This window comes from Acomys minous (assembly GCF_964271855.1).
Source record: "Acomys minous genome assembly, chromosome: 1".
Classification (NCBI taxonomy): Eukaryota; Metazoa; Chordata; class Mammalia; order Rodentia; family Muridae; genus Acomys; species Acomys minous.
In genome coordinates this window covers 178,401,448-178,413,719 of record NC_140483.1, presented here as the reverse complement: position 1 = coordinate 178,413,719, position 12,272 = coordinate 178,401,448, and the positions used below count along the sequence as shown (strand labels likewise).

Genomic DNA, 12,272 nt, shown 5'->3' with positions numbered 1-12,272 from the left:
CTGTCGTTACTTCCTCAAACAGCCAGCACAATGGGGAAAGGAAAGGAAATGTTCCATAAAAATCTTGAAATGGGAACCAGAAAACCTAAGACATAAACTTGGGGAAATGACACACAAGGAAATGAAGGCAACAGAAAAGAACACTGTCCATCATACTCTGGGGTGCCTGAAAGGCAAACACTTCCTAGAACTGGAGTTTTACAAGGTGTGCTCAGAGATCCGCTGTGTGTGTCCCTCACCATGACTCGCAGTCAGCTCCCTGAAACGGTACTGCTGCTGTTGGCTTTTCCTACTATCTTCTCCCGAGAACCAAAATTGATGCTCTTCCAATCAAGAATGAACATAGAACGTTTACAACTACTGAAAACTTGGCCAGTTTCATCAATCCAGCAGTGTCTAGCACACAGGAAAAGTTTCCTGCTCCCTCAGCAGTCTGTGAGCCGTCCCCAGTACGGAAGAGCGCATGCGCTGGCTGTTCTGCACGAGGTCCTTCAGCAGATCTTCACGCTCTTACAGATGCACGCTCCTCTGGGCGTTTGGGAGGAAAACAATATAGAAAACGTGCTAACTGCGCTCCACCAACAGCTGGAATACGTGCAGTCACTAGCTGGACTAGACGCAGAGCGGCAGGGTGCTGGAAGAACCTTAGGTTACAGCGTGCAGAGCCTTAGGTTACAAGTCAAAGCATACTTCAGGAGGATCCACAATTTCTTGGAAAGCCAGAGATACAGCAGCTGTGCCTGGATCATTGTCCAGGCAGAAATCAACCGATGTATGTTCTTTGTGTTCAGGCTCACAACATGGCTGAGCAAACAAGAGCTAGTCCCCTGAACACGGTGAAGCAGGAGCCAAGTGTAGATTTTCAAAACGTGTGTTGGTGGCAGAGTAAGAGGAGATACATGAACATTCGTGTTTCCTTTTGGTGTAAAATGCCTGCATTGTTGTTTTGCTTCTGTGTGTGTCTAACTGTCTTAAGATTGCATTAATTGACTGCAGTTGTTTTCATTTTGCTATGCGATGTTATGCTTTCTACCAACTTTACATTATTTGAGAATTAAAATTAATTTACTAAATTAAATTATTGATTCTTCAATGGCTAAATGTTCATAAGATTTTGCAGTTGGATAGATGAGCTATGCCTTTAATGTACATACAACATTCATTCCAATGAATTCCTTGTTTACCAGAAATTGTTAGAGGCAAAGAAACTAGCATCAAATGTTGAATAGTTCTGCTACAAGAGACATAATAGGAATTTAGCCAAATGACATGACCAATTTGCACAGGAGTAAAAACAGACATAATCTCTCTCATTACAATAATAATAATAATAATAACAACAATACATATTACAACTAAATAACATGCTGTTTTAACCTATTAGCTAACACCTCAATGTATAATTTAGAAAAATGAATAGATTCAACAGAGTTCTGAGGAAGCAGGAAATTTCTCCTGTGTGCTAGACACTGCTGGATTGATTGATAAATGCCAGTACAATTTGCTAGGTCAGCAGAAGTTAGTATAAGCCATGTTTACATAAGGGAACATGATTCTGTTGAAGAGAATGAACAGACTCTTTCTCTACAAAAGTACATGAAAAAAGATGTGTGTGTGTGTGTGTGTGTGTGTGTGTGTGTGTGTGTGTGTGTGTGCATACATGGTATATTTGGGAAAAACCATGAAGTAACTTTAATATTTGTACTTATGGTCTGTATAGAATTAAAGAACACATGAGAAATAAATCACATTACAGTAATAAATTACTGCACTGTGGAGGAAGTGAAGGCCGACTTGGAGGGGCACACAGGCGAAGGAGAGTTTTTACTCTTGTTTCCACGTGTTAAGTTTGAGTACAAATTAAGTAAGTTAAATGCCTTTAGCTAGTTAGAGTTATCAGAAATATCAGTGCAAGAGCCTTGCCCATGAACAAAGGTGCCAGCTGAAGAGGAAACGAGACTGAAGCAGCCTGCTCTTGGTTGGCAATGGCTGGGAGGCGCAGGGCTGGGAGCAGGTCATGTCCTGCGGAGGATCTCCTGCCTCAGGAAGGGACTGGTGGTGACAGGATTCCTTCTCTCCTAGCCAAGCCCTTAGGAAGTCATCACAAAGCCATGTGGAGCAAGACGTCTGAAGGCCACTGGGACTAGGCAACTTTGTCACATTATCCAGGTACAAGCGACAAGGCGATGGACACGCATCCCTTAGCTACTTCTACCTCACAGTTGTCGAATCATCTGCCATGAAAGTGCCTGCTGGATATAGAGGCTTGATGGAAAACCAGACAATTCCAGTTTAGCTTAATTATTGCAAGTAACTGTTGGTAGATGCTTCTAGATTTGGCTTGAAATTAATGGGGAGAAGCTGAACGGGCTTCTGGCTGGGAAGCTGTCGCCATAGTGAAGCAATCGCCCCAACAACTGAAAACACAGAAGCTAGCAGGCAGGGAAAAGGTCCATGCTGAAGTCACTGTGAGGCCCAAGAAGGGGTCTGTTTACCTTTGAGTTCACAGATAGGTAATGGAGTCAGGGAAGGGAAAAAATATTTACCACACCTGACTGAAAATCCAGGTCGTTTTGTTCTCATGGTCTGGAAAGCTTTTTGTTGCTGTTTTTCAACTTCAAACCAGGAAGTTTTAGAACCAAATCCATCATCTGACAATTATTCAGTTCTCTGAGCAACCTTGCTCAGAGGCACTTTCTGTTATTATCCATTTTTTTTTCTCCTCAGGTGAAAACAAGACTTAGAAGATGAAGTCATGCTTAAAATAACACAGCGAACCCCAGAGTTAGCAGAAACCAGAGCAAAGAATCCATCCCAAGGTTGACTTGTGGCTCAAATACCTGCGCTGGTGCAATATTGCTGGAAAAATAATCATTTGTGATAATAATTATCTTCCAGCTTGTGTTATGGCCTCTGAATTCTGAATTAAAAAGAAGACATTTCTCCTCCTCTAGACACCCCTTTGTTCAAACTGAAAATTTGGATGCATTATGACAGCTGAGAAGTGGGAAGAGTTGTAGTTGTTATTATAGGAGAGTGCAGAGTAGGCCAGGCTTTAATCCGAGCACTCAGGAGGTAAAGCCGGGTGGATCTCTGAGTTTGAGACCAATCTGGTCTACAGAGAGCATTCCAAGACAACCAGAGCTGCACAGAGAAACCCTGTCTCAGAAAAAAAAATAAGAAGGAAGGAAGGAAGGAGGGAAGGAAGGAAGGAAAGAAAGAAAGAAAGAGAGAGAGAGCAAAAGAGAGAGAAAGAAAGAAAAAAGTGTTGAGTGAAACCATCTTTAGTTCTGAATAGCATTCAGTGAGAGGAGAGAGAAATAGAGATGGAGGGAGAAAAGTGTCCACCTCGTGGTAAAATTGTGGAGACAGGTGATGACTCTAAAGTGTAACCTTCGCCCTGGATATGAAAGACGTGGCCTGAGATTCTGTCTCTACTAAACAAAGGGTGTTATCCGAGTTGCTGTCGGCGATTGTTCTGCCAGGCTCTGTTTGGGCCATGAGTAAGCTGAATCTTTCCCATTTCTTTTAACATAAGCTAGCCAAAGGGTGCAACTGATGGCAAAGTAAAGGAGAAAGAAAGAAAAGGAGTCACATGGCTCCAACCAACTGCAAGGCAAAGAGTCGTCATGTCCACGAGGAAAATGAACGTGATTAATGAGCACAGAGCTTTGGTTCGGATCCATGCCATCTATAGTCAAGTGGCCAGATATTTACTTCCCCATCACAGTGGGGAAGGCATGGCCCCAGGATTGTGCGGTGTCTACCCACACCATTCACAGTCAAGAAGCAGAGGACAGACAGAAATGCAGTCAGGCTCTCAGATGTCACCTGATCCTGTCTAGGAGATTTTGGGTTCTAGTTTTTACAACTTTCCAAAACAGCTCCACAGCCGAACACCTACGCCTATCCGAAACCACAAATGCACACCCTGACGTTCAGGGCTGTTTTCAAGTATTCCTGGATAATTCCTCCAAGTTCAGAATCTTAACATGGTACATAGTCTTCCTCACAGTGGCTGGGCACGGCCCTGTGTGCTGTGGAGATAGGACGATGACAACAAAAGCTGACATTCAGGGACAGGAAAGAGAAACAGTGATTATTACGGCCCACTGTTGTGTGCTGACATAGGTAGGTACTTTTATGGGTTGTATTTTCATGAGTCTGGCGGTGATCCTGTTCTCACTACTGATAAGTTTTCCATGTTTGCTTCTCCTTAATCTCTGATGGCGCTCTCTGGGAGACTCCTCCTCGTCTGTTACAATCTTTCTATGAGGAAATAGGGCCTCACACAAGCACTCTGTGTGCCTCACTCTCTTTTTCCCTTTCCTTTTTTTGGGGGTACACATTTTGAGATAAAATCATACTACACTAAACTCACTCTGCAATCTAGGCAAGGCTTTGCACTTGAGATCCGGAACAGCTGGGATTACAGCTTCTGCCACCAAACCATTTAACTAATGTACCCAGCCAAATAAAGAATGACTACAATACATCTTTATGCATTTTCATTAATTCCCTTACACTTTGTTACTTTCATTAAATAATTTACTATTTTAAAACTTTTGTATGAGCACAGGAGCACTAAAAAGAAAATGGACAAAATCTTATTAATAGGCATCAGGGTAGAAATTCTTTTTAAAACTTAATTAAAATAGAATTACATCATTTTATCCCTCCTCCTTCCTCTCACGTCTCCCATGCTTGCCTCCCTCTTCCATTCATAGCCTTCTCTTCTTCAACCATTTTCTCTCTCTCTCTCTCTCTCTCTCTCTTTCTCTCTCTCTCTCTCTCTCTCTCTCTCTCTGTGTGTGTGTGTGTGTGTGTGTGTGTGTGTGTGCATGTGTGTGTGTGTGTGTGTGTGTGTGTGTGTGTGCGTGTGTACATAGAAACAGAATAACCACTCAGTGTCCTGGAACCAGTTAAGGGGCTGTCCCCACGAAAGACTAATTCTCACTCTGTCAACCGTAGTGTGTAAGGCTTCCTCTAGGGGTATGACCTCATGAGATTTCCCTTATCTCTGTTGTCATGTCAACTGGTGTTATCATTGTTCAAGTCTGGGTTAGGCAGCCACATTGTTGAGATTTCCTGATGTAGCTTTCATGTTATTTCTAGAAAGCACAGTCTCACAGTCAACTTTTTGGTCCTCCAACCCTTAGGATCTTTATTCTCCATCTTCTACAATGTTCCCTAGGCCTTCGGTTCAGGGTTTGTATTTTATATATGTCAACTGAGGCTGGGCACCCCACAATCACTTCTTTGCATTTGACCAATTGTGGCTTTCTGCTGTTGTTGGGGGTTAGTCTGGTGCTATGAATTCAAATGCTAAATTCTGCTCCCCCCGCAAGATCTAGTTACAGTACAGAGGAGTGCAACCTCAGGTACACTGGACAATATTGTGTAAACTTTGCTCCCCAGTTATCTCTGATTGGTTAATAAAGTTTCTGGCAGTTAATTACTGGGCAGACTAGAAGTAGGTAGAAGTTCCATTCCAGACTTAGAGTCTCAGGGAGGGATCATGAGGCTGGGAGCAGGAGGCAACAGGAGAGAGAGAGAGACAGAGAGATACAGAGACACAGACACAGAGACAGACAGAGACAGACAGACAGACAGACAGAAGGAAGCAGATGGAGAGAGAAGACATGGCCTGATGGAGCAGAACCAATCCAGACAGGACCCATATTGGCAAGTAACTAGAGGAGTGCAGCTGGGAGGTAGCCAAATTAGCTTAGAAAATTAGTTTAAATTGTAACTGCTCAGTTATTGTGCTTAAGGCTTATTTAAATAAGTCAATAAGTCTCTGTTTCAATTATTAGAGAGCTAGCTGGATCATAGAAAAGCCCTATAGAATTTAATAAATAATCACCACATGTAGTGGTCTCCTGCTGCTAAAAAAAAAATGTATCATTTTGATGGGGTAGGGTAGTGAGAACTTCTTTGATGGTATGTGGGGGGGGGGGGAGCGGGGTATCCACCCTGGTCTGTGGTTACGCATTTAGAGTGTAGTTAGGAATACATTGATTTTAAAAAGTGGTGGGTTCTCTTTGGGGGTAGAGACCTGGCTCAGCTCTCAAAGGTTAAGCTCACAACTGAAGAGACAAGAGCAGGAATTTTTCAATCTTAGCATAAAGGTATCCATGAACTTTTTGTCACAGGACTTCAAGGAACAGATTGGCTTTGCCTGAGGGTGCTGAGCATTTCCTGTGTGGTGGGGATGAGCCCTTACAGCGAGTAGGAAAAGGCGGCCCCATTCTCACTCTGTCCGAGGAATGTTCTGGATCCCCACGTCACCATTTTGAGTCTCCCTTTTACCTCACATCTCATTTCCTGTGGGTTTAAAGTGATTTTTTTTTGTGGGAACTTCACATTGTCTGTTCAGATCACAAATGTCTTCACCAAATTATAGTTGTCGTTAGAGCTATTCTTACGTTCTGTGGAGAAACGGTGCTTGTGTTAACATGCCTCTGCACAGCCACACTTTCCCAGCTGTAATGATTTTGTTTTGTTCCACTTTATTGCGAACGTTCTTCTGCTGTCAGTGTCATGCTAATTTCGAAAGTCAAGTTATATGACTCTAATACTTTATTGTCCCTGCAAAAAGACATTTTTAGGTGATAGGCACTTTTCTGATATTCTCATTTGACCTATTTAAGGGACTTCATAAAATGATATCTCTTAGTCTTAAAACAATGATGTTAGAAGCCTGGGCATCAGTGATTTTTGTGTGAGTTTTAAAATTTTTGTTTGTTTTTATTTTCCAGGTAATTCTAAACTGATGGTAACAGAGAAACCACAGCTACATGGGAACACGTGAACAATGGAAATAGGGCGGGGGGCAGGGAACTGGAAAGAGGCTGCAGGAGAACACAGAGCCACTGGGAGCACGGGCTAGAGAGACTTCTTAGCAGTTAGAACAATTCACAACCCTCACACAGCAGCTAAAAACCCTCCGTTAGGGATCTTGTGCCCTCTTCTGGCTGGCACCCACAGGCACTATGAACATGGTGCACATACATACATACATGCAGGTGAAACACCCACACACCTAAAAATAAGTAAATATTTTTAAAAGGGGCCAGGGAAATGGAAACACTTAACCCTTGTAGGAAATGTCTCCGTTTCTACTTTACTAGCTGCTATTCTGCAGTCATCCAGGAAAGACTGAAAGTGCTTTGGATGTCTAGACCAAGAATGCCCTAAACCCCAAATGAGGCTTAAAAAAAAGCTTACCGCTCAAACTGGATCAATGAAGATCAGGAGCAAGGCAGGAAGGCTGGGTGGAAGGGGGAAAGAGGCACAGCCTTAAACTTTATTTCTGCTAGAAAGTAGGGCTGCAGTGTGTTGGGGGTTAGTCTGGTGCTATGTATTCAAATGCTGGACACTGACCTCCAAGATCTGGTTGCAGTCAAGACGGGATGCATACATCCTCACATATACTGGTCTTTGTTGTGTAAACTTTGCTCTACTTAATTTAAAGTTAATTGGTTAATTTTTAAAAATCTAGACAGCCTATAGCTGAGCAGAGAAGTATGCAGAGCTTAGGTTCCCGGGCTGGGGTCAGATGGGGACCACGAGGCAGGAGAGAGAGAGAGACAGGAGAGGAAGCCAGAAAGAAAGAAGTCACCCTGGGGCAGTATGGACCATGAGCAGGTAGCCATGAGAGCTGGCCTGATGGAACAGAAGCAGGCCAGACAGGAACATTTATGGTAAATGACTTGGGGTGGGGAGCTGGGAAATAGCAAATTAGCTTAGAGGGTTGGTATCTGCCCAGCTCTGGTGCTTTACAGCTTATTTTAAGCCTAAAAGTCCTCTCTGTCTTTTATTCAGAAACAGTTTGAAATGAGGTAGAAATTCCAAAGAGAGGCATAGTGAACTCCCCCCAAATAATTATTGTTATAGCAGAGTACAGAGACCCACAACCAGACATTATGCAAGGTCGCCATCCAGCCCTTCTTCTTGTGAAGATCAGAGATCCCCACAGAAGGTGGGGAGGAAAAATTGTAGCATTCACAGGACATCAGGAGCATCAGGAGAGCATGCCCCACTGAGTAACCTAAGCTGGCTTACATGCACCCACAGGGAAGTAGCAAGCACATGGTTTGCATGGGTCTATACTAGGTCCTTCATATATATGCTGTAGCTGTGAGCTTGGTGTTTTGTGGGACGCCTAGCAATGGGAGCGGGTATATCTCTGAATCTTTTGCCCGGTGTTGGGACTCTTTCTCCTCTATTGGGTTGCCTTGCCCACCCTCAATATGAGGGTTTTTTCCTTGTCTTATTGCATCTTGTTTTTTCCTGTTTGGTTGTTGTCTTTTGGAGGCCTTCTCTTTTCTGAAGAGGAAGTGGAGGGCAAGTGGATTTGGAAAAAGCTTGGGGGAGCTAGGAGAAGTAGAAGGAGGGAAAACTGTGACTTGGATGTATGGTATGAAACAAGAACCTATCTTAAAAAAAAAAAAAAAGGCAGGGCTGCAGTATTGCTCTCCCCAGTTGACTAGTGCCTGTGGGGTCTACAGTCTTAATGATGTGACTGCACAGAAGTTGAAGTGGGAAGTGACAGAAGAGACTGGGCAGGGCGGTGGTGGAGTGGGCCCAGAGAGCCTGTCAGAGGTTAAAACCTGACTATGAACCGTCCTTCTTGCTACAAAAGTAGACTCTCCTGAGGATTTTACTTGCTCTTCTGCTTATGTTCTTAGGGCGCTGTCCACAGAGATGAAGCAATACAAAGCAAGACATCTTTATGTCCTGGCCAATAGCAACTCAGTGGCCAACAGTCTCAAGGGAAAACAAGCCTCTGGCAGATTAAAAACAAGATACAACAATAGTTTCAGAAGCTAGAATTATCAAGAAATGGTAAAGGCTGAAACAACCATCATAATATAAAGGATGTACAATCATTAATTCAATTTTTTAAATGAGCAAAGTGGGAAGAATGATTATAACGGAGAAGGAAAGCTGACAAGCTGAACAACTGAAAAAAGTAAAACAGAGAACAGAATGTTCATATGTTCACCTGATTTGTGACTCATGTGTCACCATGACTCAGTAAGCATAGGTCTTTTCATAGATGCTGTGGATTGACTGACTAGCCACATCAGCCAGGTCTCCCACTAAACAAAAAATTGTCTTTTGATCTAAATGACAAAACATGGAAAGTAATCTAGAACAAGCGAATACTTCACACAAAGCTAAAAAGTTAAGCTTGGATTCAGTGCCATTAACCTCAGACCACCTCTAGGTAGACTATCCAATATCATTGTTTTTGAAAAAGAACATTTTTAACTTGCATTTTGATAACTTAGCTTTGTTCTCTGTTCTATACAGTGGGGGAATTTAAATGCCTTAGACCCTAACTGTTCTCACTGAAGATGAATATAATCTGGGCTTATCTTAACCTGAAGCACACATGAATACCTGCAATGGCTGATTCCTGAACGTTGATGCTGAGCAAATGCATTCTACTGACTGATGCTATTCTGCCCTCTACTGGTGGAAATTGGAATTCCCAGTGAGATGTGTTCCAGCCCAGAGATGGAGTCACCCTTTCTTCCTCCCTCCCTCCCTCCCTCCCTCCCTCCCTCCCTCCCTCCCTCCCTCCCTCCCTCCTTTCCTCCCCAGGATCTCTATATGTAGCCTTGTCCAGACTGGCACTGGCTTTGTAGTTCATGCTGGTTTTGAACTCACAGACTTCCTCTGCCTCTATCTGTCTCTGCCTCCCAAGTGCTGAGATTAAAATCATGAGGAACCGTACCTGGCTCAAACTAGAATACTAATGAAAAATTCCCATTAAATCAAATGAGAAAGACAAAAGCAGGATTACAATATCAATTTACATATTTTTGGTCAAGTAGTAAGAGCAGAAAACGTTTGAACACTGTGCAACCTCATATTTACACTGTTAGGCTGATTATGTCATTCAGAAGGTATGCACAATGCTTTTTCTGGGTAAGTGTAGTTCCCACCTCTCATCACAGAAGCCTATCTTTTCATCAAATGGAGAACATCACAGGAAACCACAAATGGACACAATACAGATAGCAGCAGGTCAGGGGAGAACCAGTCCCAAGATTTATATCTGTGTCACAGTTCCATGTGCAACTCAAGAGACTCCAGGAAAAGAAACCAGAAACAGCCTCTCCTAGAAATGACACATAAACAAGACCAAAGCGATGACAATATCAATGGACATACTAAGGTGGAAAGGAAAAAAATTCACTGGCTCCCACCCCAGGACAAAGAGCTACAGGTAACTAATGACTGCTGGGAGAGGGGGTATTAGCCTCTCCCAAGGATGAGCTCCTTGTCTGATCATCCCTGAAGCAATATACATAGAAACAACAAAACATACTCAGAAGATTGTATTTATGTATTTGTGCATATACATATATACAAGGTGCTATCAACTTGAAGAGTGCATTGGGGGGTTGGAGGGAGGGTGCCAGGGAGGGGGGGCTGGAAGGAGGGAAGGGGAAGAAGTGATGCAATTCTGTTTCAACTAAAAACATTTTTTAAAAAGCTTTCAAAACCACCTGGAATGTTTCAACCTGATTCTGAGCATTCACAGCCAATAACATCTTGCCTCTGTCTTATTTGAAGTGGAATGCCTTATTTCCAAATCTTAATTCAGACATCAAATGACAATCTTCTTGGGCTTATATATATATATATATATATATATATATATATATATATATATATATATTATATGTCACACAGTATCTGTACATGCAAGAGCTTGCTGGGGTGGGGGAGGGGAGACAGGATGGTTTCTTGATTTACCTTTCCCAAATTTTCACATTGTAACACACATTTCAGTGAAGGCTGCATTGGCCACTGAGCATCTAGTGGCGTTACCTTTGCACTTAACCATTCTCTAGCCTTTTCTCTCTGCAGGTTGTTTTCCTAACCTGGCCACTTCTCTCTCGTCCTAGGCTGGATGTAGGTGTAAACATGGGTGCTATCTATACAAGGGGAGGAGGTCCCCCCCAGTCACAGTCATACGGGAGGGGAGTAGGGGGTAAGCAAGAGGGAGGGCGGAATGGGAGGACACAAGGGATGGGATAACAATTGAGATGTAATATGAATGAATTAATAAAAAGATATTTAAAAAATAAATATATCTCAACATTAGTAAATGCATTTCAATTCTTCTTGGTTAAAATATAACTAAATAAAATAATGTAAATAAGTAAAAAAAAAAAACATGTGTGCTATCGATGGTTATTACTGGACCACAGCTATCTTACACATTTCTATCTGTTTGCTCTCGATATAACCAGAGGAGCCAGGTTAGGTAACAGGCAGTGTCAGAGGGAATGGATGGCGAGTGGATGAAGCTCTGGATTTGTTTCATAAATGCGCATAGTCCCCAGCCCCTATCAACTAAAGCCTGTCCAACTCTTTACTGGCCTACGCCCTCAGACCTGCTGCTGTTAACGTGGACGCTTATTCTTTGATTCATATCAGCCAAGAACTAGTCAACTGCTCTAGTGATGTGGGCAAGGGGGCTTAAATGGTGGGTCATAATTATTAATGACTCACCTGCTTTCTTTTTAATCAGGTATCCTAGTTTGGCTTTAAAACACTTGTAAAAACAACTTATGAAGAGAAGGGTTGATTTCATCTTACAAGGCACACCATTATGAAGGGAAGGGAAGGCAGGAATCTGGAGGCAGGAACTGAAGCAGAGACCATGACAGACTGAGCGTTGCCTACTTGCTCACTTTCTATGGCTTGCTCAGCCTGCTTGCTTGCTTCCTCTCTTAAAAGATGCACTTATCTTTGCTTTGTGTGTGAGTGTTTTGCCTGTATGGATGTATGTTCACCACGTGTACACCTGGTACTTTCAGAGATCAGAAGAAGGCATCAGGTCCCCCGGAACTGGCATTACAGACAGTTGCCAGCTGCCACCTAGGTGCCAGGAATGAAACCCAGGGTCTCTGCAAAAACAGCGAGGCATATTTCCAGCCCCTCAGTTTGCTTCCTTATATAACCGTGGCACCATGCACAGTGGACCAGGCTATCCCATACCAAATCATTAATCAAGAAAATGCTGCACAGACTTGCCTATAGGTCAACCCAACAGAGGCATTTTCTCAGTGGCTGGCTTGTGTCAAGTTAACAAGCTAATAACTACAATACCAGGAATAATATATCCAATATTCAATGTGATAGAAATGTTCTTTTTTTTTTTTTGAGACAAGTTCTCTCTGTGTAGCCTTGGCCGTCCTAGACTCACTTTGTAGACCAGGCTAGTCTCGAACTCACTGCAATCC

The 12,272-nt window shown here is 42.9% G+C and overlaps 1 protein-coding gene across 1 annotated transcript; it reads left to right on the top strand.

Moving 5' to 3' along the window:
* Positions 1–240: 240 nt before the first annotated feature.
* Positions 241–831, top strand: IFNE (interferon epsilon; the record flags this gene model as incomplete). The annotated part of the gene is made up of 1 exon (XM_084775042.1): positions 241–831. One exon carries the CDS (start codon positions 241–243, stop codon positions 829–831), a length of 591 nt encoding a protein of 196 aa, XP_084631168.1.
* Between the last annotated feature and the right edge of the window lie 11,441 nt (positions 832–12,272).